The 26,026-nt window shown below is 51.6% G+C and overlaps 1 protein-coding gene across 1 annotated transcript; it reads left to right on the forward strand.

Moving 5' to 3' along the window:
- The first annotated feature begins 4,804 nt into the window (after positions 1-4,804).
- CHAC1 (ChaC glutathione specific gamma-glutamylcyclotransferase 1) lies at positions 4,805-7,453 on the forward strand. Its single transcript, XM_046654924.1, is given in 4 exon segments — positions 4,805-5,180; positions 5,183-5,430; positions 5,836-5,871; positions 6,327-7,453. Coding segments are annotated over 4 exon segments (1,047 nt in total). The 5' UTR covers positions 4,805-4,819; the 3' UTR covers positions 6,729-7,453.
- Positions 7,454-26,026: the final 18,573 nt, after the last annotated feature.

The raw sequence follows: 26,026 nt of genomic DNA on the forward strand, positions 1-26,026 counted from the left end.
GTCAAAGTTTTCTCCACACTGAATCAAAAATACTTACGCCGATCCCTTTCCTGACTCACTCAGTTCTTCTGAACTGTGTCAGACTAGGAAAACACGCTCCCTGTGCATCTACTCTACTCCCAATATTACAACTCTACTTCACTTCAGACACCAGATGTGTGGGTTTTCCTCCCTCACGCAATTCTGCAACATCAGCTGGGTGTCCTCCAGTCGAACTCAATCCTACCACTATCTGCCTGGAGATAGCATCAGATCCCACAGATTTAGAGTTCAATCCCACAAGATTGCCACCCACTTCAGATGCCAGTTGAAGTCCAGGTTGTGACCTGTGCTTCTGACTGACTGGCTATAGATCAGAGGTTCTGACAATCCCCTCCTTGGTTTTGATTAATTTGCTAGAGTGAATCACAGAACTCAGGAAACCAGTTAACTTACTAGAGTCCTGGTATGTTATATAAGGATTTAACTCAGGAACAGCCAGATGGAAGAGATGCGTCGGGCAAGGTATGTGGAGGGACGTGGAGGTTTCATGTCCTGTCTGGGCATGCCACCTTCCAGCACCTTCATGTGTTCACCGACTTGGAAGTGCTCTGAACCCCCATCCTTTTGGGTTTTTATGGAGGTTTGATTATATAAGCTCAATCTCCAGCCCCTCTTCCCTCCCTGGAGCTCGGGAGGTGGGGCTGAAAGTTGCAACCCTCCAATCACGTGGTTGATTTCCCCTGGCAACCAGCTCCCCCTCCTGAGGGACTTTCCAGAAGTCCTCGAATTAGTATAAACTCAGGTGTGGTTGATAGGGGCTTGTTATGAATAACAGAAGACACCTTTATCACTCTTGTTAGGAAATTCCAAGGGTTTAGGAGCTCCCGTGTCAGAAACAGGACAAAGACCCCCAAAATATATTTCTTATTATAAATCACAATATCACAGTAGACTATGGCTCTACCCTGGATAAAATGGAACGTGAAAAGTCTGGAGTAAAAATCTTAAGGAGCTAAGGTGTATTGAGTGCTCCCACGGGCCAGGTGCTGGCTAAGGTGTAATTTCTTTCAATCTTCATCAGAACCTACAAGGTAGGCACTATTGTTCCCCATTTCACAGTTGAGAAAACTGAGGACCAGAGACAGTATGCCTGGGGTCTCCGAGATGGTAAATGGTGGAGCTGGGCTCAAATGTGAGCAAGCTGGGCTCAGAGCCCATGTCTGGGAAGGTTTTTCATCCATCTGGAATCAGCAGCTTTATAAACCGACTTCATTTAGCATAATAAATTAGCAGGATCCCCTAGCTCCTAAAATACACCCTTCCCTCGTTTCAGATAATTGTGCCCATTAACACCAGGAGTTGATTGCAGTGACTGGAATGAGAAGTGAGAAGGAACAGACCATAAGGAAATGAGAAGTGACCGCCTGAAGGGGAACAATGAGGAAAAATTAATTTGGGAAAGATCCAAAAAAGGAAACCACCATGTGTGCATCGTGTGCAAATCAAGTGGAGGTGATTCTCTCTCATGCCCTCTCATGGGCTGGTACCTCTGTGGGCGTGACACCTGCAGCCCTTTCCTGAGGAGATTTTAGGAGGAAAGATGGGATAGTTGCTGCAGATGTTAGAGAGGAACTGGCTGAGTGGGATGGTTTACTGCCTGGGAGTGTTCCATGGGAGGGAAAGGGACAAGTCTTGTTGGCAAGGATAAGCAAGGGGCGGGAACAGGCAAGACATGTTCCCGGGAAGGTGGCCAAGACCCATGGGCCAACTTTTGTGGGGATTCCTATTTTCGGAGGGTCAGGGTTGAACCTGGTGTCCTCTGGACCCCTGGCCTTTTCCAAGTAAGACCTTCACTTCTTCCACCCTCTTTTGTGGAGAACCTTCCATGAGCCAGCACCATGTTGGTTCCCCTGGGCCTTCCAAGATGAAGTCTGCTCTCAGGGAGGTCTCAGGTTCGTTGGGGGTAGGACGTCAAATGCTTATCAGCAAGGCAGCTTGGGGCTGGACTACCTGCTTCTGGACCCAGGCTCCACGCTTGCTGCTCCATCACCGTAAGTGGGTTCTCTAACTTTCCTGGGCCCCAGTTTGCTCATCTGTGAAATGATATTTACTTCACAAAGTAATGGATAAGGTTATGATTAGAATAGATGCGAAAGCATTTAGCAAACAGCCTAGCTCATGGTAAGCAGTGGATCAATGATTGTTTCTGTTGTAAGCAGGAGAGATCAGATAAATAAACAGAAGTGAGATAAAGGGTCGTGGGAGCACAGAGGAGGAAGTGCCTAACTCTGCCTGGAGCAAGAGCTGGTCGCTGATGACCTCACCAAAGGAGTAATTGAAACCTGGGGCTGTGGTTCAGCGGACGTCTGAGAACCGGCATCTTGAAGATGCTCCCCAGCTGATTCTGATATGTTATCTTCCCCTTAGTCACCAGAAAACCATTCATTACTCTTTAAAACTAACTTTTTATGATTAGAAATTACATTTCATGAGCTTTGGGAAATAGAGAAAAGAATCACCCGTAATCCCAATACCGCAACACATCCATCATTAGCATATGGTGCTCCCCCTCTCTTTCCTCATGCATCTTGTTTTTGTTGTTTTAAAAGTGTTAATCATAGTTCACGTGGTAGTTCATATTTTGCATTTTTGCCTAACTATGCAATCATAGGTATTTTTACTACATTCTTTTCATAATGGATTTTTATTTTTAACTTTTTTTCTAAACAGAAGTGGTTTATGTTGTCTTTAAAAAAAAAATCCCAGATAATCTGAATTGGTATAAAAAAGAAAGTGAAAATCTCATGTAGTCCACTACTCAGTGGTAATCACTGAGCATTTCTACATGTTCTTCCAGATTTTTTTTTCTATGCAAATAAACACATACAGACTTTAAGTTTAAAAAGTTATATTATTTTATAACCTGCTTTTTCATTTAATTATACATCATAGATAGGTTTCCATGTCAATAAGAATAAGCATACATAATTGTTTCTAAAGACTGCACAGATTTAATTTTATGTCTATATCAAATTTATGTAACTAATCATTTATTGCTGGATATTTAAGTTGTTTTCTTTGTGTGGTGTGTGTGTGTGTCTTTCTCCACCATGTGGATTGACCATAATTTACTTAAACATTTAGCTATTTTTGGATATTTAAGTAGTTTTTCTTCTTTTGTTTTTGCTATGATAAATAACAAAGCATTGAAAAATCTTCAGGCATATGGCTTTTCCCATATTTTGAATAATTTCCTGGAGTGGAAGTATTGGGTCAAAGGGCAGGGACGTTTTATGATTCTTCATTTGTATCACCAAGCTGCTTTTTCAAAGGGTTGTTTGTGTCGATTGAGATACTTCCAGCAATGTGTTGGTACCAGTTTCCCTCCTCCCACTCCACCACCCACTGATGGTAGATGGAGGGGAGGATATTCTCCCTAAGAAACTAGCAGCAAAGGAGGTGTTCCTGGGGACTAAAGGGGACAGGAGAGAGAGTAGACAAGATGGGAGAGTGAACATGGGGAATGGAGAAAAAGAGAAAGGAATGACCAGAAAGAACCATTTTGCCTGTAATTTTTTCCACATGGAAAAGTAATTCATGCACCTTGTAAAAAACCCAAACTTTTCCATAAATGTTTACATTTAATATTCAAAGTCCTCTTCTGGTGACAGGATCTGCTAACAGTTTAGGTATATTCTTCCAGATGATTTCTTTTACAAATATTAATGTATAACTTGTTTTGTTTTTAAAGAACTAGCTTCATACTATACACACCATAATGCAACATTCCTACTGGAGGATATATCTTCGTTGCCTTTGGAATGACTTTTTGAGCGTGCAGGCAGTTTTTTAGTTTAAATATCTAATTAAAATCCACTGAGAAACAATGTTGCCCATTTCCCCTGCCGGAGAGCTCATCCCGGACCTCCTCAGCAGTGCCCCCTGCTCCGCCAGGGGCGGACCTTCTGCGGTCTCCAGTTCCCCTTTCCAGCCAGAGACATCTCCAGGAGGCGGCCCCTCGCCGCAGGTTAAGGGGTCAAGCCCAGACAGCCTGCAGACCCTCCATTGCTTTTGGTCGGAGGGCCAGTTGCCAAGGGAGAAGGCCAGTAGCTGCTCCCAGCCCTCTGGGGGCCTCAATTCGGCCCTCCTTGCCCGCTGCTCCTGGAACCTCGGTGCCATAGGAGTAACGCAACCATTCTTGCAAACGTCTCCTGTCTGGGCAGAACTAAACCCATCGCCTCGGGGCAGGATTGGCTTGGCTTTCCTATCTTTATGTACTCTCTCCGCCGGTCCGGCCACCACCGCCAAAGTGACGCGGCCGTTCCCAGCGCTTGGACCGGCTCCTCTCCGAGCCTGCCTGAGCTCAGGGGGTCCTGCACCTGGTCCGAGGCGTAACCCTCACGTGAGGCCCGCAAGCTCCGAGCGCCCGCCCTGACTCAACCTCGCAACCTCGGCAGAACCCCTGGCCAGCCCCGTGACTCAGTTTCTCCATTTGCTCATGCGGGCCATTGGCGTGAGGCACCAGTGCGGAATGCGGAGGGTGCCTCCGACGGCTTCTCCAGAGTGCGTGCTGTCAGGCAGAGCCCCAGAGACAGGCATCCACGCCGCCTAGAGCGCTCCTTCTGGACGTGCCCTGCACTGTCCCTGGAAACGAGCCCGTGCTGCCTGGGATGGCAGTGACTCGGCCAGGTGCACCAGCAGCAGGACTGCTGGAGAGACACCTGCCTGGGACCCGCCCGCCGTGGCTCCTGAAGGGCCCAGGCCATGGAGGGGCTGCCGGGGACACGACTAGCGCCCACCGCCCTCCGCCTGATGCAATCCTAGGCTCCCTTGCTGCATGCCGGAGCTGGGGAAACCTCCCCCGCCATTGCATCACGGCTGCCAGGTTTGCTACAGAGGTGGAGCCGAACCAATCAGCGGGCGCGCTGGCCCGGGGCCGGCCGCTCAGTTACCCATTCAGAGGGCGGCGCGGTTAGCCGGACAGCAAAGCCCGGAGGTGATTGGCCAAAAGGGTTTTGCCCCGCCCCAATCACCGCGGCAGCTGGCCGCGGTGGGCCGGGCCGCCCAGCCGGAGGGTTTAAAGGGCGCCTCGGACAGGGCTGCGCAGCTGGAGCGACCGAGCGGTGCCAGGCCAGGTGTGCGCGTCCGTCGGTCCTTCCGTGCCCGCGCCGGAGACCAGCCCCGGAGGCCGCCGGGCCCGTCCCTGTGCCCGGCACCATGAAGCAGGAGTCCGCAGCCCAGAACACCCCGCCCGCCTCGCCGCCGGCCTCACCGCCCGCGCAGCACCCCCGGGACCACGGCGACCCCCAAGCCCTGTGGATTTTCGGATATGGCTCCCTGGTTTGGAGGCCCGACTTCGCCTACAGCGACAGCCGTGTGGGCTTCGTGCGTGGCTACAGCCGCCGCTTCTGGCAGGGAGACACTTTCCATCGGGGCAGCGACAAGATGGTGAGCATCCGATCATCCCCGGGGGGAATGGAGGGGTGGGGGCAGGATCGTGGGCGCTGGTGCCCTGGAATGTCTGGGGCTCTCTGGGCAGACAGTGACTCCGTGCTGATGGGAGAAATGTGTGAACCTGTGCCCGAGTTTGTGGCTTAAATTTACCTGCCCAGTGGATCACTGTGTGACGGCTGGGGTCTGTGATCCTGTGGCTTACCGTGTTGATGAATCTTTCTGTTTACCAGTCTGGGCCACTGCCGTGTGTCTGTTTCTCCTGCATCCATGCATCACTGCCTGCACTTGCCTGTGGATGAGTGGAGCTCTCTGAGGCCTGGGCTGGCAGGGTTTCCCCTGGCACTGATGGCAGAGCTGATTTCTAACTCATCTTTTTCAAAATCTTTATTCCTTTCCTAGCCTGGCCGTGTGGTGACCCTCCTTGAAGATCATGAGGTACGTGCTGGAGTCAAGAGAGGGACCCTGGGGCCCAGCATGGAGGGGTGCGGACAGGTAGAGCTCACAGGTCCTTGGCTGCAGGGTAGATTTGATGCCCTCTAGCCAAGAGGAAGGGTGGTCAACTCAGTGCTTCTCACAAAAGTCACCTGAGGATCTGTTCAAATACAGATTTTGATTTAATACGACTAGAGTTGGGCCTGAAACTCACATTCCTAACAAGCTTACAGGTGATGCCGCCAGTTCTCCCACCACACTCAGTGGGAATCCTGTTTGCTGTGGTGCTACACCGTCTCGTCAACCCTTATTAAGAAAGGAAGCATGAGGGCTTGATGTATTGCTACTAGACTGCTCATCAATCAGCCCTTCGCCCACCTCCCTTAGAGAGCACAGTCCTGGGGAGGGACCACCAAGGAGCTGTTGTCACTGACTCTGATGTCCCTGTTTTCTCGTAGGGCTGCACTTGGGGTGTGGCATACCAGGTGCGAGGCGAGCAGGTGAGCGAGGCCCTGAAGTATCTCAACGTGCGTGAGGCAGTGCTTGGCGGCTATGATACCAAGGAGGTCACCTTCTACCCCCAAGATACCCCTGATCAACCCCTCAAGGCGTTGGCCTACGTGGCAACCCCTCAGAACCCTGGTTACCTGGGCCCTGCGCCCGAGGAGGCCATTGCTACACAGATCCTGGCCTGCCGTGGCTTCTCTGGCCACAACCTCGAGTACTTGCTGCGCCTGGCGGACTTCATGCAGCTCTGTGGGCCCCAGGCACAGGACGAGCACCTGGCAGCCATCGTGGATGCTGTGGGTACCATGCTACCCTGCTTCTGCCCCACAGAGCAATCTTTGGCACTGGTCTGAGGGGCTGAGCCCCTGCAGGGAGTGCCTACGTGGATGTGGGGGCCAGGTCCCCACTCTGGTGCACACAGACAGACTTGGTACAGCTGGAGCCGGCTGAGAGGACTCGGGGGCGGTTAGGGGCTTCTCTCTGTAGGCCTCTGCCTGCCCGCCAGTCTCCAGCTCTCCTGCGTGACACTGACTTACACTTGAAACTATTTATTACACCATGTTGGTGTGGTGGGCGAGGTGGAGAGCCTGGCCTGGACATAGGGGCCCTGCTGAGCGGTGCCCCACTGCAGGTGCTTGGTGCCTGGCCAGATTACCCCCAGTGCTGCTGCTAACCCCACACCACCCTGGCCTCCACCTCCCCAGGGAGCCTCCAAGAGCCTTGACCCTCTGCCCCTTACCTACAGACCCACCATTCCCCAGCCCTGGAAATACCACCTTCAAAACGTCCCAGCCTGCTGGTAAGGGACAGGAGGGAGTGAGGAGAGGGGGCCCTACAAGAACTGAGGCCCCTGCTAGCCCTGCTCATCCAGGTCCCCAGGACAGAGCTGGATCTGGAGCCCAAACACAGGCTGCTGAGGCTGGGCCTGGGCCTGTTACCCGTTTGACTTTGTTTCCTTGTCTCTGTCTGTCTGTTTGCTTGTCTGTCTGTTGGTCTAGTCCTGGGAAGCTCATCACTATAGGCACTGTCACCTTCCCAGTCTGTCCCAAACTGTTATCCATAAACTGATCTCTTATTATCCGTGCTGTGCTGGAATGTGGTTCTTTCTTCAGAGGAGGAGCTGGGCCGACTGAGGTGGTGAAGCCTGGAAAGCTCATAAGAGGGGAAAGGCTCCCTCTTCGTCTCCCTTCTTCCCTCCCAGGGAGGGGGCGGCTGAGCAGGCAGGACTTCCAGGTTGCACTCTCCCATGGGCGCCATTCATGTCTTAGTGCATGCCAAGAATGCCCCTGAGTCGTGCAGAAATCAGCCCATGTGGCTCTACTGGGCAGCCCAGTCAGCAGTGTCCTTGCCACCGACTTAGTGCTCTGTGTCTCCTTCCATCTGCCCTGAAGAGGCTGGCAGGCTTGGAACCCAGACCAGAGTTCCAACCCAGCCCCTTCCCCTCATTGGCCCAGTGACCTCCAGAAAAGTAGACAGCCCTCCGAGCGTCAGTTCACTAGGACACTGTGTGACATGTGTTGCGGCTGCTCTTGTGGCTGGTGTCCTGGATTGGGTGTCCCCAGCAGGGTCAGCTCTGACCCGTTTGGGCAACTGTAGTGCCTGGGGAGGATGTCCATGTGTTGGCGGCCTTGTCTTGGCCAAGTGTGGCATCTAGCCAGGTTCTTCTGGGAGCTCAGTCAGGGCAACACAGCAGGAGGAGGCAGCCGGTGGCAGGGAGCCCTGGGCACCACCTCCCGGGCCTCCTGTGCTGGGGCAGGGCCAGACGGCCAGTCTGGGTGCTCAGAGAGCCCTGCTCTATTCTGAATGGGGGTGGGGAGGGCTGCCTGTCAGCTGCACATGGGCTCGCATTCTTCAGGCCATTCATTCAGCAAGTATTTACTGAGCTGCTTACACCAGGCACCGATCTAGGCTCTAGGGACACAGCAGTGAGGAGCCCTCCTCCTCAGGGAACTTGGAGCCTGGGAACTCTAAATAGTGACCATCCAGTGTGAAATGTGCCATGATGGGAGAAGAGGCAGGCAGCTGAGAAAGGGCTCCTGACCCGGAGGCAGCAGACAAGGAAGGCATCCTGTGGGAGGGAATGGTGAAGCTGTGCCCCGAGCCTGAGAAGGGGTCTCTGGTGAGCAGAGGCAGGGAACACCCTGGGCCAGAGGGGTAAGCAAGGTCAGACTAGCTGGGACAGAGTGGTGTCGGGGAGGGGACATGAGGCTGGACAGGTGGCAGGACGGCACCCCCCTGGCCAGCATGGTGAGCTGTGCTGTGCTGTGCTGTGGAGCTGGCAGTCCTCCTGTGTCAGTGGGGCCTCCTGTGGCTTTCTTTGAGCAGGGAAGAGACTGCTTAAGAAGGAACTGGCTGCTGGGTCAGATCGGAGGAGGAAGGCCAAAGAGAGGCAGGGGAAGGTGAGGGTGGCCTGAGTTGAGATGTGGCAGTGGGGACGGACAGGAGGATGGATTTGAGAGCAGTGCAGGGGAGGGAGCGACAGGGTTTGGTGTGGCAGGTTGATGAGGGGAGCAAGGGAGAGGGCAGAGGGCAAGGGTTCCTGGTGCAGTCACTGGGAGGGTGACTCCTGCAGAGTTAGGAAGGGCAGGCGTGGAGATCGGCCCTGTATTTGAGCTGGTGGTGCCTGTGTGGGGCAGCTGGCTATGTGGGGCAGCGGCCTCCACGTGGAAGTTCACGGGGCAGCTGGCTATGTGGGTCTGGGACTCAGGGGAGAAATATGGGCTGGAGTGAGAGATTTGGGAGCCATGCACGTGGAGATGGTGCTTGAAGCCCTGGGGGTAGAGAGAGAAGAGGGCAGGGCCCAGGCCTGAGTACTCGAGAACAAGCAGCCAGAGAGGAGAACCAGGGTCACGCTCCTGAGAAGGCGAGGAAAATCAGGACAGAGGAGTGTCCATTGGATGAAATGCCGGGGAGCCTCGTGGCCTCCGTGAGAGTAATTTCAGGAATGGGGCTGGGAAGCCACAAGGCGGGGCTGAGGAGCCAGGGGGAGAGGAGGCAGACAGCTCAAGAAATTTGGCTGCTGAGATGAGAGAGAAGCAGAGGGTGTGGGGAGGGCGTAGGGGTCTCAGGACCCCTTTACAAATTAGAAATTACTGAGAACCCCAAGAGCTTCTGTTTATGTGGGATACAGCAACTGACAACATTCAAGGTATTAAAAATTAAAATTGAGAAGTTTAAACGTATTTATTAAATTAAAAATAAAAATATTAAACCCATGGCATGTTATATTTTTAAAGAAAAATGATTCTATTTTCCAAAACGAACAAATTTGGTGAAAAGAGTGGCATTGTTTTATATTTTTAAAGATTGGCACCTGCGCTAACATCTGTTGCCAGTCTTTTTTTTTCTTCTTCTTCTCCCCAAAACCCCCCAGTACATAGTTGTATATTCTAGCTGTGAGTGCCTCTGGTTGTGCTATGTGGGATGCCGCCTCAGCATGGCCTGATGAGCAGTGCCGTGTCCGTACCCAGGATCTGCATTGGTGAAACCCCCGGGCCATCGAAGTGGAGTGCAGGAACTTAACCACTTGGCCACGGGGCCGGCCCCTGTTTTATATATATATATATATATATTTTTTTTTTTTTTTTTGAGGAAGATTAGCCCTGAGCTAACGTCTGCTGCCAATCCTCCTCTTTTTGCTGAGGAAGACTGGCCCTGAGCTCACATCCATGCCCATCTTCTTCTACTTTATATGTGAGACACCTGCCACAGCATGGCTTGACAAGCGGTGCCATGTCTGCACCCGGGATCCGAATGGATGAACCCCGGGCCGCCGAAGTGGAACATGCGAACTTAACAACTGCGCCACCGGGCCGGCCCCCCTGTTTTATATTTTTAATGTCTGACTTAACAGTAGCAGCTGGATTCGTATCTGCTTCTGCATTCAATTTGTTGCAAATTCACATCTCCTATAGCTCTGGAAAAACCCACTGTCCACTCATGAGGAAATGAGTGTGAAAAGGCAAATAACCTCTTAGTAGTATTATGAAAATAATTTTGACCTTGCAGACCCCCTCAGAGGATTTTGGGGACCCCTAGGGATCCCTGAGCCATTTTTGAGGACTTCTGGTGTAGGAGCATTAAAATTTTTTTGTTCCTTTTCTTCCTTAGTTGGAGGGATAGAAGCAGGGTGATGGGGGGGTACCCATCCTTAGGGGGGCCCCAACCTTAGGCCGTGGCATTGAGGAATTGCAGAGTTAGCAGGGACCTCAGAAATCATCCTGTCCATCCCTCAAGGGCATCCTTCTGGAGAACTGGGAGTTGGGGGGGGCTCAGCCAGTTCAATTGCCATTTGTCATGTGTGGAGTCTGAAACAGGCCCTGGGCCCTGCACCTCGGGCTGTGGGAGATGGAGGACACAGAATCCCCCTCCCACCTGGTCTGGGGCAAGGGCAGCTCCAGGGGCTCAGGGGATGGGGCAGAGGTGGTCGGGTCTGGGAGGGCCGTAAAGAAGCTGCAGGAACCCACCAGTTAGAGGGCACTGCAGGTGCGTGGGGCTGGCACCAGCCTGGGAGGGAGGCCCCAGAGCTTGGGCAGCAGCTGCGTGGAGGAAGCCGGGCTGAAAGCTGCCTTGGAGTCAGTTTGTGGAGGAAGTATTAAACTTTATCTTGTAGGCAAGTTGGGTTCTGCGGCGATGTCTTTGTTTTTTCATGTTTTTCCTCCCACGGAAGGGTCTTTGTTTGTTTTTGTTCTTTTTGTTTTGTCTGCTCGTCAAGCCGACAGGGTTGTGTTCAGGCCTGGGTTTAGGGAGCCTTGAGCTTGGCAGGGTGGAGCCGGTCTGAAGGCTGCAAGGCCTGGTGGGCGCCTGGTGCCGTGATCCAGGCAGGTGCTGGGAGAGCCCGACTAAGACCAGGAAGGGGGAATGTGGGGACACCTCCTGGCAGCCCATTGGAAATGGAGGGGCCAGAAGAAGGGAGGAGACTGGGGATCCCAGGGTTTTGCCGAGAGTGCGCCCAGACAGTGCAAGGGGAAGTGGGTGGACACCACGCTGGCCTCCGTGCACCCCTCTCAGGCTGGCAGGCTCCTAGGGGGTCTCCAGGTTGCCCCCCACCGGGTCCCAGGAAGGACCACATTCCTCTAGGGGCTGTTGGTCCCCTCGAGACAGTGGCAGCGTCCGTGTCAGAGAAGCAGAGGGTGTGGGGAAGTGGACCTCGAATTGGCGAGACGCTGCCTTCCCTCAGGCCTGTCTCTGAGGAGAGTCAGGGTGCTCCAGGGTGTGAGTCCAACTCAATGCCCAGGGCCAGGTCAGGGGAGACAGTGGTCACAGCAAGGGTTTCCCTGAGGCCCAGGGTCGGAGCACAAGGGCCAGCCTCCTGCCCCACAGCTAGTGTGCCCAGGGCAGGTCTAGTTCACTCTTCTTGTTCTGGAGTAATTATTACTTCCACTCTCAAAGCATCCATGTTTGGACAGTAAATTGCACGGTGGCTGTGGAAACTGCGGCCCAGCAGAGTTGCTTTGTCAGGAGTTGCTGTCAGAGGGGGTTGACTAAAGGCCCTGACCTCGCTTGTCCTCTGCCCTCCTTGCGCTATCCCTGGACCCTCACCCCCAGGACAGCACCGGGGGCGGGGGGGGCCACTGTCCTCTGCCCTTTCCTGGTTGCCCTTGGAGAATCCTTGCCAGGCCTGCGCTCTCCAGGTCAGGTCTGCCCCTGCCCTCCCCTCTGCTCCGGGCACTTCCCTCGACACACCCTGAGTGCTTTCTGGTCACTGGCCCTCCAGGAGGGCAAGGGCACCGTCTGCACTGTGCGCCCTCTCCGGCCTGTGCTGGCCCCTCCTCCTCCATCTGGGGACCCTGCACTGCACACCAGCCCCTCAGGCTCCGCTCCTCCCCCTGGCGCTTCAGTTCTGTCCTTGGCTCTGTTCTGGATCCTGCCCCTCCTGGACCACCGGCCCCCCAGTAAGGTGGAGCCCAAGCTTGAACGTTGGGCCCAGGCTCCTTCCTCAAACCTTCAGGGTTCTGCTGGTCTTGTCCTGCCGGTCTTCTGCCATCTGAAGGCCCCTTTGTCCTCCCTACCACCACTGCCCTCACGACCGCCCTTCCCTGGACCTTTGTCATGACCTCCAAACGGATCCATCTTCCCCAGCTTTGTGCCCTCCCTGGATATTCGTCTTCCACATGGTGTAACAATACAACTCTGGCCACAACCGTCCACACTGACAGGCTCCGATGGCCCTCAGGATGAACTTCCCTGTGGCCCGGTCCCTGCTCTCCCCTCCAGCCTCGGCACCCTCCTGAGCCCCTCCATGCCTCCAGCCCCTGGTGTCTATGCTGCCTGCTGTCTCCTCCCGCCTCAGGCAATTTCTGGCCACCAAGCCTTGGCTCCCACTGCTTTCTCTATCCAACGACTTCGCCCAGCCCTCTTACATCCTCAGCACTCAGCACCAGCATCAAGCCTCCAGAAGCTGCTGCCCTCCTTGTGCCCACCCCCCACACCTCCGTTTTGTGCCCAGCATGTTGTATTGGCATGATCTGCTTGCAGGTCTGCCCCCACTAAACCGAGTCCCCAGAGCAGGAACTGTGTGTATCCAAGCGCCGCAGCTCAGCTCTGAGGCCCCAAAGGAGCTCAGGGGACCTTTGGGCAACGGGGTTTAATAAGACGCCCTTCAAATGCAATGTCACACGTCCCCTTGCAGGGAAAGACTCCGTGTGAAAACCTCAGGCACAGCCAAGGGAGAGTGCTGAGCCACCTCCCCAGGCTAATGTGAATCTGAACGTCCATGTGCCTGGCCTGGGCATGTGGGACTGCGGCCACCGGCCAAGGGTGGCCCAGGCAGGTCTGGCGGCCCCAGCACACCCAATGGGGGTGGCGCTGACCCCGGGGCACTGCATCCTGGGCCGGCCCCTCTCTCTCCCTCTGTCTGGCTGAGAGAGGCCAGGCCCTAAACGCACATCGGAGGAAGAGCTGCCCTCTGGCAGGCATCTCAGGGGGCAGGGGCTGAGCCCTGCTGGTGCTCCCACTCTGGTCACTAAGCTGGAGGGCTGTTGGCACATCTTTCATGGGGTGGTGCTCCTTGTCCCCACAAGAAGGGAGCTTGGCCTTCCTTGTGACAGCCTGAAGGTTTGGTGACTGGGGGAGGAAGGGGACTTCCCCCAATGGCAGGCAAAGCCTCCAGCCAGGCACAGCCCCTCCTGGGCCCAGTCAGGATGATGGCAGGTGAAGGGTGTGTCAGACGTGGCTCTGGCTGGGAGGGACGGTGAGTCCATGGGGGGAAAGCTGATGACGAGCTGCTCACGTGGGGTGCCTGAGTCACCTGTCCACAGGCCCTGGCCCGTGGGGGTTTCCACAGGAAGGGAGGCCCAGTTCCTGCTCACGGGTCACTTGTGGCCCTGACCTGATACACGCTGAATGTGTGGGAGCTGACCTGACAGAAGCCTGCAGTAAGTCTGTGACATGCAAGCTGCCTTTTTACCTCGTCTTGCACTCTCTGTTCCCTCATTCTGGAAGTCTCTTCCCTGCCAGCTCTGGTCTGGCTCATTCGTCACTCAGACTTCAGGGCTCAGGTGAGGTGTCACCTCCTCTGGGAAGCCTTCCCTGAACCTCCTCTACCTCACCACCCAGGCCTGGCTTTGAGGCCCTGTCATGTGTCTCTGACACCTGTGCTTTTTCTCTTGCAGCTTTGATAGCCCTGTGTTCCTTGTCAGCCTCCTCAGCAGACCGTGAGCCCTTGAGGGGCCTCCCAGGACCCAGCAGAGCTGGCACACAGTAGGTGCTCACATTGCATTTGTTGAATGAAAGCCCACTCACTCGGGAAGAGGCCAGCATTGGCGAGGGGAGGATGGGGGATAGGGAGGGTGCTCTGGGCTGTCTTCCTACAAGAGGGACCATGCAGTGGGAGGAGGGCTGGGGGGGGGCCGGGGAGGGGGCAGGTGAGGGGAGGAGACAGACCTACCATGACCACCCCCACCTCAAATCCACCAGGGCCCCATACCCTGGTCTGGGCGTTGAACTGCTGTTCAGATGCAGAGAGAGCACTGGGCTGGAATCCAGGTCACAGTCCCTGTTTTAAGCTGTGTGTCTTAGGCAAGGCACTTAGCCTCTCTGGGCCTCTGTTCCTCAAATGTGAAATGAGGAGCTGCACCAGAAACCAGTTACCATCCAGTTCCAGTGGCTCTTCTTTTTCAGGAGGGTCATGGGCTTCGGGTTAGAGGGACTGGGTTTGAGAACCAGGGCTCCATGTACCCTGTGAGTCCTTGGCCAGGTTATTTAATGTCTCCGAGCTGCAATTTCTTCATCTTTAAAGTGGGACTGAACATCATAGCTGCCCCTCAGATTCTTGGGATTAGATGTGCTATCAGGTGAAAAACACGTTACACTTTAAAGCACTATGTGAATGCTGGTTATTATTACTATTTAGCACAATTATTTTTCACCACTACCGCATTACTAGATTCTTTCTCTCCTCACTAGAGCGTAAGCTCCAGAGGCCGGAGCCGGTACCTGCCTATTCGTTGCTGCATCCCTGGTGCCCAGCACAGAGCCTGGCTTAGCCCAGGTCCTCAAAAAATACTTGCTGGACAAATACGTGGATAAATGAGTTGACTTGGATGAATGACTACACGAATGAACTCCACTCACTTAGCAGAGCACAGAGGACGAGTCAGGTTGACAGGGGTGGAGGGAGAAAGGGAAAAGGGGGAGGACGCAGAGCAGGGAGGGGGTGCTCCCTGGGCAGTCCAGGCTCCGCCATGTTGGGGAGGGTGGGCGAAGACAGACGAGAGAGGAAATGACAGGGAAAAATAAACTTGGGGCGGAGAGCCGAGGCCACTTCATAATTCTTCTGGGGCTGGGGCCTCGCAAGTGGCCCTTCCCTGGTCAGAGCCCTCTCCCGCCTCTCACAGCCCCTGCCCTGCCGGCGAGCTGGGGAGAGGGAGGAGGAAGGAGGGCTGGCTGAAGCTAGGCCATTCTGCTTTATTTACCAACAGCACAGTCCTCCTGGGGCATGACACAGCCAGCAGCAATTGACCCAGCTAAATGTATCTCCTCTGCTGGCCCGGACCACACAGCCAGCCCCTGAAGGCCAGGGACCACCGGCTCATCCCCCCGCCCCGCCACCCCGGGGAGGGCTCTGGGCTCTTCCTCCTGACCCTAGAGCCCTGTGTCCTCAGGGAGCCAACAGCCAATCAGGGTCCAGACCAAATGCAATCATTGGCTGAACCCAGGCGGAGAGTGTCGCTGGAACAGAATCAGAGGACGTGAGGGGGGAACCCTAACTGTCCAGCAGCGGGACAACCAAATGGCTCATCTCCCTTCGATGGCATATTTTCAGCCTTTACGAATGTTTAGGAAGAGTATTGACTAATGTTAGAAACACATGTTACTCTCTATTCAGTACTCTCTTAACATTACCGTATAATGTGAAGCGGAGAAAAGAACATACCAAGTTAGGGACAGAGTATGAATATAATCATGTCTTTTAGAAAGCATAGAAATATGTCTGGAAGGAATCACCAGAAACTGTCAACACAGTTTGCCTCCCAGGAGGGGAACTGGGGGCCAGAGGCAGGGGTAGGGGAGAGACTTTTTCTTCTTATGCCCTTCGTATGTTTTCGATTTTGAATTGTGAAATTTATTACTTATTCATAAGTAAATAAGTCAAATATGTAATAAAATAAAATGCAAAGCTGAAAAAGAAAAGGCCTATGCACAAAGAGGCGCTGGAAATAGCCCTCGGAGGTTAAGAACACTCATTTGGGTGGCGGGCCATACAGGCGCTCCCTTTTCTACCCAGAGGAAGAGCTGGCCCTGGGCCCAGCTCAGCCAGACCATCGGCCTTGCAAACTGGAGCAGGGGTCCATCAAGGCTCTGAATCTAACTGGAGGCACGACAAAAGCCGTCCCTGCCTTAAAACAGCTCTCGATGGCGTCTGAAATTCCAGCCCAGGCCTTCGCCTGCAGTGCTCCTCTCAAGTCCCTTCGCAGACCGTAAGGTGGGGGCGGAGGGGGGGTGTTACCATGTTATCATTCTATCACGTGAACTGAATTGAAATAGGGAGACACACTGTAGGAAAGATGTGAGTGTGAGAAATAGCCTGCTTTCTTCTTGCTTTGAGTTTTTTCTAAATTGTCCTTAAAAACATACACTTCTTTTATTAATAGTGCTTATAATTATTATATATAAAATAACACGTGAGCATAGTAGAAAGTTTGGAAAATACAGAAAGGTCTAAAGAATTAGGAAGTCATTCATGATTCCACCATCCAGGAACGTTTACATCCTTCTAGTCCTCCCTTTAACACTCTATTGAAAAACCTATGTACGTACATATGTAAGTGAAATCGTAAAATTGATCACACTTTACCTACTGTTTTGTGTCCTACTTTTTCTCCTAAGATTAAATCGTGAGCATTTTCCTATATCATCAAATATTCTTGAAAATATGATGATTTAGGGGCTGGCCCTGTGGTGTAGTGGTTAACTTTGGTGTGCTCCACTTGGGCAGCCTGGGTTTGCAGGTTCGGATCCCGGGCACGGACATACACCACTGTCAACCATGCTGTGGCAGCAACCCACATATAAAATAGAGGAACATTGGCACAGATATTAGCTCAGGGCTAATTTTCCTCAAATAAAGAAAGAGGAAGATTGGCAACAGATGTTAGCTCAGGACAAATCTTCCTCAGCAAAAAAAAGAAAAACAGAGGGGCCAGCCCAGTGGTGTAGTGGTTAAGTTCACGTGCTCTGCTTCAGTGGCCCAGGGTTTGCAGGCCTGGATCCCAGGTGCGGACCTAGCACTGCTCAGCAAGCCACGCTGAGGCGGCATCCCACATAAAATAGAGGAAGATTGGCATAGATGTTAGCTCTGGGAGCCAATCTTCCTCACACACACACAAAAAAGATTTTTAATTGTTACCTAATAGTCCATTACATTGATGTACAAAAATTTATTTAACCAATCCTATACTGTTTCCATTTGGGTTGTTTCCAATTTTTTGCTAGGTTCAGCTACACTGCCATGAAACCTTTTGTGTTAGTTGCATTTAACAGAAAATCCAGTTTAAATGGCCTAAGCCAGTTGGGAGTTATTGATAAAACCCAGAAGAGGAAGGGAGCTTCGGGCAAGGCTCAGTGAGGGCTCCTGCTTCATCCCTACGGTTCTTCTGGCTTTACCCTTCTCTGTGTGGCAGCCTCACCCTCAGCTCGGCTTCTCCTCAGCTCCTGGGGCAACAAGCTTCGTGTTCACATCCATGTGGGTGGAGGGCGGGCTCAGGGCCTCTGTGTCTCCGGCCAGTTTATGAAAGGACAGCCATGAGGGAGGGAAGGACTAGGCTCTGACTGCCCTGGACCTGGGATCCTGGCCATCCTTGACCAGACCATCGTGACAAGGTGTGTGTGGGAGGGTTAGGCCTAGCCCCATGGCTCTTGCACAATGCAGGAAGGGAAAATGCTGAGCAGACAGCCAAAGAGTGTCCTCTGCAGCTGCTCAGATTGGAGTCTGTGGACCAGCAGCCTCTCCATCATCTGGAACGAATTGGAAACGCAGAAATCTTTGGGACTCTCTACACCTACCAAATCAGACTCTGCATTTTAATAAGAGCCCTGCTCAGGAGATTGCATGTTAAAGTGGAGAAGACTTGCCCTAAAGCAAACTTGATTATTCCCTGAAAATACATCTCTAAAAGTAGAATGGTGGATCAAAAGGCATGGGTGGTTCTAAAATTCTTGATATATACTATGAAACTGTCCTATATAAGCCTCCATCACTTTACGTTCCCACCCTGGGATCTGGGTGTGTGAGGCCTTAAAGCCTACGCAACTTGGGAAATCCTCTTTAAGAAAAAGAATATAAAATTAAGTATAAAACCAAATATTTAGAATAATAAAAAAAAGGAAAGCAAACAAATACCTCAAAAATCATAAAATATTATTTTTAATTATCAATAGGTTGAAACATGAAATTACCATATTTGTAGTAAAAAAAAAGTCACATATGGGTAAACAGCAATTTCATGCTGTTCCACCTAAAACTCTTCCTCCACATTTTTGGCTACATCTTTTCTTTTTTCTTAACAACTTTTAAAAATATAATTCACATACCATATAATTCACCCTTTACAGTGTACAAGTCAATGGCTTTTACTATATATTCAGAGGTATGCAACTATCACCAGAATCAATCTTAGAATATTGTTGTTAGCTCAAAAAGAAACCTCATCCAACTTACCTGTACCACCCAATCTGCCCCCCGACCCCAGGCAACCACTAACTTACTTTATGTCTCTATGGATATGCCTATTCTGGACATTTCATAATCATGTAACACATGGGCTTTCCTGTATGGGTTCTTTCACTTAACACAATGTTTTCAAGTTTCATCCATGTTGTAGCATGTGTCAGTACTTCAGTCCTTTTTATTGCTGAATAATATTCCATTCTATGGACATACCACATTGTATTTATCCCTTCCTCAGTTGATGGACACTCAGGTTGTTTCTACTTTTTGGCTATCATAAGTAGTGCTGCTATACACATTTGTGTACCAGTTTTGTGTAGATATGCTTTCATTTCTCTTGGGCGTATACTTAGGAAGGGAATTCCCAGGTCATATTATTAGTCAGCATTCTCCAAAGATATGCAACCAATATGGTCTATCTATCATCTATCTATCTATCTATCTATCTATCTATCTATCCTTCTATCTATCTATCTATGTATCTATCTACCTATGTATCTGTCTATTGCATATAGATAGGTACATAGATATAGCATAATTGGCTCATGCAATTATGGAGGCTGATAAGTCCCAAGACCTGCAAGATGAGTCAGCAAGCTGGAGACCCAGGAGAGCCAATGGTGTAGTTTGGAGTTTGGTGCGAAGGCTAGCAGGGAGAGTAAATGTTTCAGTTCCAGCCTGAAGGCAGGAGAAAGCCAATGTTCCAGTTCAAAGGCAGTCAGGCTGAGGAAATCTCTCTTACTGGAGGGAGGGTCAGCCTTGTTGTTCTGGCTAGGCCTTGAATTGACTGGATGAGGCCCATCCACATGGAGAGGGGCATGTGCTTTACTCAGTCTACTGCCTTAAATGTTAATCTCATCCAAAAACCTCCTCCTAGAAACACCCAGAATAATGTTTGACCAAAGGTTTGGGTACCCTGTTGCCTGATCAAGTTGATAAAATTAACTATCATAGTAAATATATGGCTAACTTTTTCAGGAACTGCCAAACTGTTTTCCAAGACACCTGCAGCATTTTACATTATCACAAGCAATAAATGATTCCGATTTCTCCATATCCTCATTCTCATTTCTTATTATCTGTCTTTTTTATTACAGCCATCTTATTGGGTGTGAAAGGCTGCATAGTCTTTGACTGCCTTTTCAAGCAATAATGATATTACAGTTTCACTTTCTATGGAAAGAATAGCAAGAAAGTGTCTTTTTTAAGAGCATGTTTGATATACTTTTTTTATTGGTAATTTTGGAAAATGTCCCATTGCCACCTCTGTAACTTCCCCAGAGACATCTGTTCAGGCTAGCCCTCGCTCACTGATCTCAGGAGACATGGTCTAGCTTGGCAGCTGGTCCAGCCAGCCCGGTCCTCACTACTCTGGCACCCCCTGCCATGCCAGTTCTTGGGGGGTTTGTTGGCCATGAAGCCTGGGTCAAGGTGGAGCATTATGTTGTTCAGATCATTCTCCTTGGGGTCAACAATGGGGTCTGGACACTGGATGATGGTCACCAAGGGCAGATTGTCACTGGAGGTTGAATCACCCCAGGATCACCTTTTCCAAGGCATAGAGGGGGTCTCCAAGCTGCAGCAATGTTCCATGCTACCTGTGCAAAGGGGGCCATATAAAGTGAGGTGTCCTGAAGCTTAAACTAAGTGTTTCATAGTAAATCAGCCTCTGATTCCACCAGGAGTTTGTGATAAAGCCCATTTCCTTGTATCTTCCCCAATTCTGGCAACTGTCATTTAAAAACAAGTCTTAGCCAATCTGAAAGGAAAAGCTTGGAGTCTCATTATTGCTTTATTTTGCATTTCCTTGATTATTAATGAGGTTGGATGTTTCTCCATGACTATTAACCACTTGCATTTGTGTGTGTGCATTTTCTGTGCACATACAGGGCCTACCACACAGAAAGTGCTTAATAAATAAATCTGGAATAAATGGTTTTGCCCATATTCCTTTGGGGTGTTGTGTCCAAGACTAACACCTGTCCATTCAAATCTGTCCTCTTCCTCCATTACTGTAAGGCAGGCCCCTCTGCAGTTAGGTGGGTCTCTGGGTCTAAAGCTCTCTCTGATAGAATGTGAGCCAAAGTACTGGGAGCCATTTAAGGATCTAACTCTTAAGACAGCAGGTGACCCTCCTCCCCAGTCTTTCCTCTTCCTATAAGACATTTCTGAAACCAGCATGGATCATGCAGATGAAGACAAAGCATGGAGATGGCAGAGAAACAAGATGAAAGGAACCCTGGACCTTAAATGATGGTGTAGAAAGATTGTGCTACCCTAACCAATGTAAGCAATGATATTATTTGGTTAGAGGATTAATGGCCCAACCAGTGGATAGCTGCAATTAGTCCCTAGGCATGACCAGCCTGTTCCCATAAAGATGAAGCACGGGGGAGTGGAAGGGAGCAGGAGATCAGGTTCAGTGACACTGACCTCTGAGATCACCCATTTCATCTTCCTTGCTCTCACTTAACTCAGAGGATGGACTACATTTGTTTACATTGCCTTTATATGGCCTTCCGGGAGTGAGCATGTGCCAATCTACTGCCTAGACCCCTAAGCACAGCTGTTCCTAGATATTTAAATGAATCAGTACATTTTTTGGTTTTTAAGAAGAAGAAAAAAAAAAAGTAAGATAAAATCAACATGCTTTAGTGAACTGGTTCAAACCAGAGCATGCTTATCCAGAACACTTGGCTTATCCAGAACTCAGAGCCCAGAAATGGAGCCCAGCAGGAGGGCCAGAGGGCAGGCCAGACAGGAGGTGTGCACTGAAGCTCAGTTACTTTATTCCTAGGAGAGCCCACGATTCCTCCTTCAGAGTACTTTTCAGTGGTTCAGAAGTTCCGAATTAGGCAAAATGGTTTCCGAGCCCCAACAATTTGGAAAAGTCAGTCAGAAGAGGGAGGGCTGCCTCATATCGACACAAAACTCTGAGGGGGCACAGGTCTCATACAAAGTGGACTTAAGAATTACACCAGCGTGGCTGTCGGCATCATCTGGTGTTGGGCACACTGAGGTCACATCGCAGTGGGCCTGAGCACAGATGCTCACACGACCCAGGTCCTCAGGAAAGGTTAAGATATGTTCAGTGTGGTCTGTTTAAGCAGTGACATTCATAAAATCTTTTTTTAAAAAAATTATTTGTTTATTTATTTTTTGAGGAAGATTAGCCCTGAGCTAACATCTGCTGCCAATCCTCCTCTTTTCACTGAGGAAGACTGGCCCTGAGCTAACATCTGTGCCCATCTTCCTGTACTTTATATGTGGGACACCTACCACAGCATGCTTTGCCAAGCAGTGCCATGTCCTCACCTGGGATCTGAACTGGCGAACCCCCGGCCGCCGAAGTGGAATGTGTGCACTTAACCGCTCTGCCACCGGGGCCGGCCCCATAAAATCTCTTGAAGAAAGTTCTAACCAGATAAATTCTGGTGCTTCAAAGGGTTATATGTCAGCTCTCTGGAAGACTTAGCTATTCAGATAGATTCTGCATAACAGAGTTTATGCTGCCCTTTCCTATTCCATTGGCCTGAGGGCAAACTGAGACCACTGAAGCCACACTGCCCTGACAACCCCCTGGATTCACACTCTCCCCCGCCATTCCCAGGCAAGTGGCATCACGACTTCAAGGGTGCAAGGCTTGAGCTGCCCAGGGTTTTCCAGTACCCTCACCTGGGAAATAGGAAGGGAGCCCCTTCCCCCTTCTCGGGCAGCAGGAAGAGCCGTAGGTGGGCCTGATCCAGGCTAGGGTGTGTGGTTGTGTGGTGGAGGCCGTAGGACATTCTAAGTGCGCCTGGGCGTTCTCCCAGAGAGCTGCTCTTGGGTGGCCATCAGCCAGGCTGGGGGAGCTTAGAAAACTCTCCACCATCTCCTGCAACTTGGACCCTCTGTGCCCCTGCATCCTTTATCCCTTCGGAGGCTGCTGAAGCCTAATCTCGTCTAGTTCAAACCCAGAGAGGGCCCCCCACCCCGCCCCTGGGACCAGCATTCATTCTTGAGCTTTGGGTCCCAGGACAACAAAATCCCAAGGAGCAGGAGAGCAGAGGCATAGGCCCTGCCGGGGTGCTCACAGGAGACATTCCCTGCCTTTTGGGAAGAAACTCTCACCTCTTTAAGAGGGGAGAGAGAAGACTTGGGGAGCCTCTCACTCAGGAATCCTTGCTTCTCTCACTGAAAGGTGCCGGGAACTGAAGACCAGGGACTCTGAGAACTGTGAAATCTATCTTGAGCTTTGTGACTCCCTAACTCCAGTTCTGCTTTTACCTGACACCCTTGTTTTGCTGAGCAAGAAAACCCTTATTAAAAAAAAAAAGAGCAAGACTGGGCCCGACACAGTGGTTCAGTTCGGCGTGCTCGGCTTCAGCAGCCTGGGTTCGTGGGTTTGGATCGCGGGTGTGGACCTCTATCACTCGTCAGTCATGCTGTGGCGACTCACATACAAAGTGGAGGAAGACTGGCACAGACGTTAGCTCAGGACTAACCTTCCTCAGTGCACGCACACACACAAAAGCAAGACACTCGTTTTTGGCAGTGGCTAGGATAGAACCAGGAATATACCCCCCAGGGACTTGTCATAACGGGGGAAACTGGAATGAGAGAGTGGGTGTTGTAAAGAGAGAGCGTTTTAAAGAAGAAAGAGGAGCCAGCCAAGTCCCAGGACCTGAAGCAAAGAAGAAATGGGAGCACAGAAGAGGCCAAGGGCCTGGTGATAAGGAGGCACCACTTTCCTCAGGGGCCCTCAGCACCCAGGAAGCAGGCCTCAGGCGCATCCTCCCGCCTCCTTCCTTCCACCTTCTCTTACACCAGCCCCGAGGACTGTCACCTGGGATTGGCATCTCCATAGCCCAGTTCTGGCACTGTTTGCTCCAGACACTTCTGTGGTGACAAACGGGTAGATCGTTCCCATGAGGGCTCAAATAGCCCAAGCTCTTGCCAACCCCAGAGTCCTCAGGAGCCTCCATTCAGGGGCCTCTCCCCCAAGCAGGTGACTTTCTTAGCACCATTTGCCACCACAGAGTAAGTACCTAGGCACACGGTTTCAAGACAGCCAGAAGCCCTGCTTTCTCTAGAACACACCGTGCCCTCCCTCCATCCTCTGCGTCTAAGTAGTCTGAAGGTGCACCATGGAGACGGCTGAACGGGGCAGCCGGCACTGCCCATGGCTGCCTCCCGGACTGCATGGCTTCACCACACTCCAGCTGTCTCAGAGAGGCAGGGACGAGCAGCCAAATTTCCCCAGGCCCCTGGAAGGGCTTAGGCATTAACTGAGAAAGCTCGCTGACCCTGAAGGGTCTGGTGGTCCCAGTAGGAAGAGACATGCAGCAGAAACAGTGAGTCCAGGGGTCAGAGACCCTCCCGTGAATGCCAGCAATTAAAGAGGCTACATCTCGGCAGAAGCCTCACAGGACAGAGGGACAGCAGCAGATCACAGACCTCCTCTCACACCGAACAGAGGTGCCACCCAGGGGAGAAAGGCAACGGAAAAAATCATGAATTGACACTTTTTAAATGAAAAAACTGAGAAAACACATGGGGGACTGAATTCTCCTGGAAATGCTAGGATTTCATTTTCTGTCTTCAAGGTGGATTAAACTAACAACAGAAAAAATAAAGTTGTATTTCCTCCACAGGGCTTCCTGGCTGTGGCAGAGGTGTACAAGCAGAGGTCAGAGTTGACTGTGACTGGCAGGGCTGGAGGGTGCCCTGAAGCCTTGTTATTCCAGCTGTGGTCTAAGGATTGGAGGAATGGCCACAGCTGGGAGGTGTTAAAAATTCAGTCTCAGGTCTCTAAGTAGATCTTCTGAAACTGAACCCGCATTTTAAGAAGATCCCAAGGTGATTCATATCCGCATTAAGGTTTGAGAAGCATCGCCTTAAGGGATGATTCAGAGGCTCCAAATTCTTTTTTCTTACAGCCTAACTCCACACAAAACCTTTCACCTGGCAGTGAAAGCGGAGCGCTCTGCCTGCTTTGGGTGGCCCACGCCCCTTTTGCTCATCACTTACAACAGCCCTTGAGGCATGTCTGAGGATGTCTGAAACTCCAGAGACCAGCTAAAACCTACTCATCTTGGCCAAGCTCCTCGTCTGGCATTTAAGGAAGTTAAGGAGACCTGCTTTTAGCAGCAGGTGGTCTGCTGTGAGGGACACAGGTGAGGGCGTGTGGACTGCTCTTGAAAGCTCACAGCAAGGCTCTATGCATGGAAACATCGGCAGACACCAGGGCAAGGCGTGAAGAAAACCCAGCTCATTGCTCAGTCCGCACTGCCCCGTGTCCCGCCCAACCCAACCCTCAGGACCAGACAGACCCAAGCAAGTCGAGGGGTGGGTGTCCACAGTCTTGGGTACTTCTCCAAATCCCTAGGCAAGGAAACTGTGACAGTAAGCCCAGTGCAGACCTTGTGTTTCCAGGACTGCTCATACAGACCCACAATCTAAAAATCCACCTACCTAAGGCCCCCAAAGCTGGTTCACGTGGCAAGGTGACAGCCCTCACTGTGATGCAGCCCGGACCTGCACTCCAGGATGGGGCTTCTAAGCTCCATGAGGGATGCTCCCTTGCGTCAGGTGGGAGCCCTCCCCAGCCTTTTTCTGTGTTAAGGGACGGGCTCCCTGGGGTGAGTGAGAGCTGGCTCTGCCATGTGGGAGATGGACAGGTCTTCAGAAAGTGGGTAGATAGGGCATGAATCATGACTTGGGGACTGCACCCAAGTTAATGAGCTTGAAGCCTTCACTTTTAAGTCCCATCCTTCTGCTCTCAGACAAGGGAGGGGCAGGTGAGGGATGCTGTGAGCATCCCTTAATATGAAATGTTAGCTGTGTTTCAGGGACTGGATTGAAATGGGTAAAAGGGGAGGACGGTGGCATGTTGAGGGACAGAGAGGACTGGAAGGCTCTGATCCAAAACTTACACGCTTTTCAGGAGAGGCATTACCCTATCCACATCTGAGCAAAGCTGTGCGAGGATCTCATATGTCAGGTCCCCAGAGAGGCGGCCCCTGATGACCTTGGCAAGGCTCTAGCTGTAGTGTCACTGGGGGCCTTGCCGAGTAATGAGAACTGGAGAGGACTCATCCTACTAGGCTTGTTGATCAGAAGCCACAATGGTGACGACAACAAGGCGTGGTTAATTGGGTGGGAAACTGACACTGGTTTGTTCTGTGCGAGGCCTTGGTCAAGTTTACCAGGAAGAAAAACAAGACCCAGTGTATCTGATAGTGCTACTTGAGACCAACAGAATGAAGAAAGGGCTGACGCTGTGACTGGGTGAGCAGCAGCTGCCCAGGAGCCAGCCCACTCTGATCAAGGGTATGCAGGGTGAGCCAAGGCTCGGAAGACCACACAGCCAGCACACTTGGGAACAGCATGAGCTCTGCTCAAAGGTGACGCAAAAGCATATCAGTGTTTTAGCTCAATCAGAGAACCCAACTGCCAGTCCGGGCTGGAAACTTGCCCTGTTTCCAACTGATCAGAGAACTG

This window comes from Equus quagga, chromosome 2, assembly GCF_021613505.1.
Source record: "Equus quagga isolate Etosha38 chromosome 2, UCLA_HA_Equagga_1.0, whole genome shotgun sequence".
Lineage (NCBI taxonomy): Eukaryota > Metazoa > Chordata > Mammalia > Perissodactyla > Equidae > Equus > Equus quagga.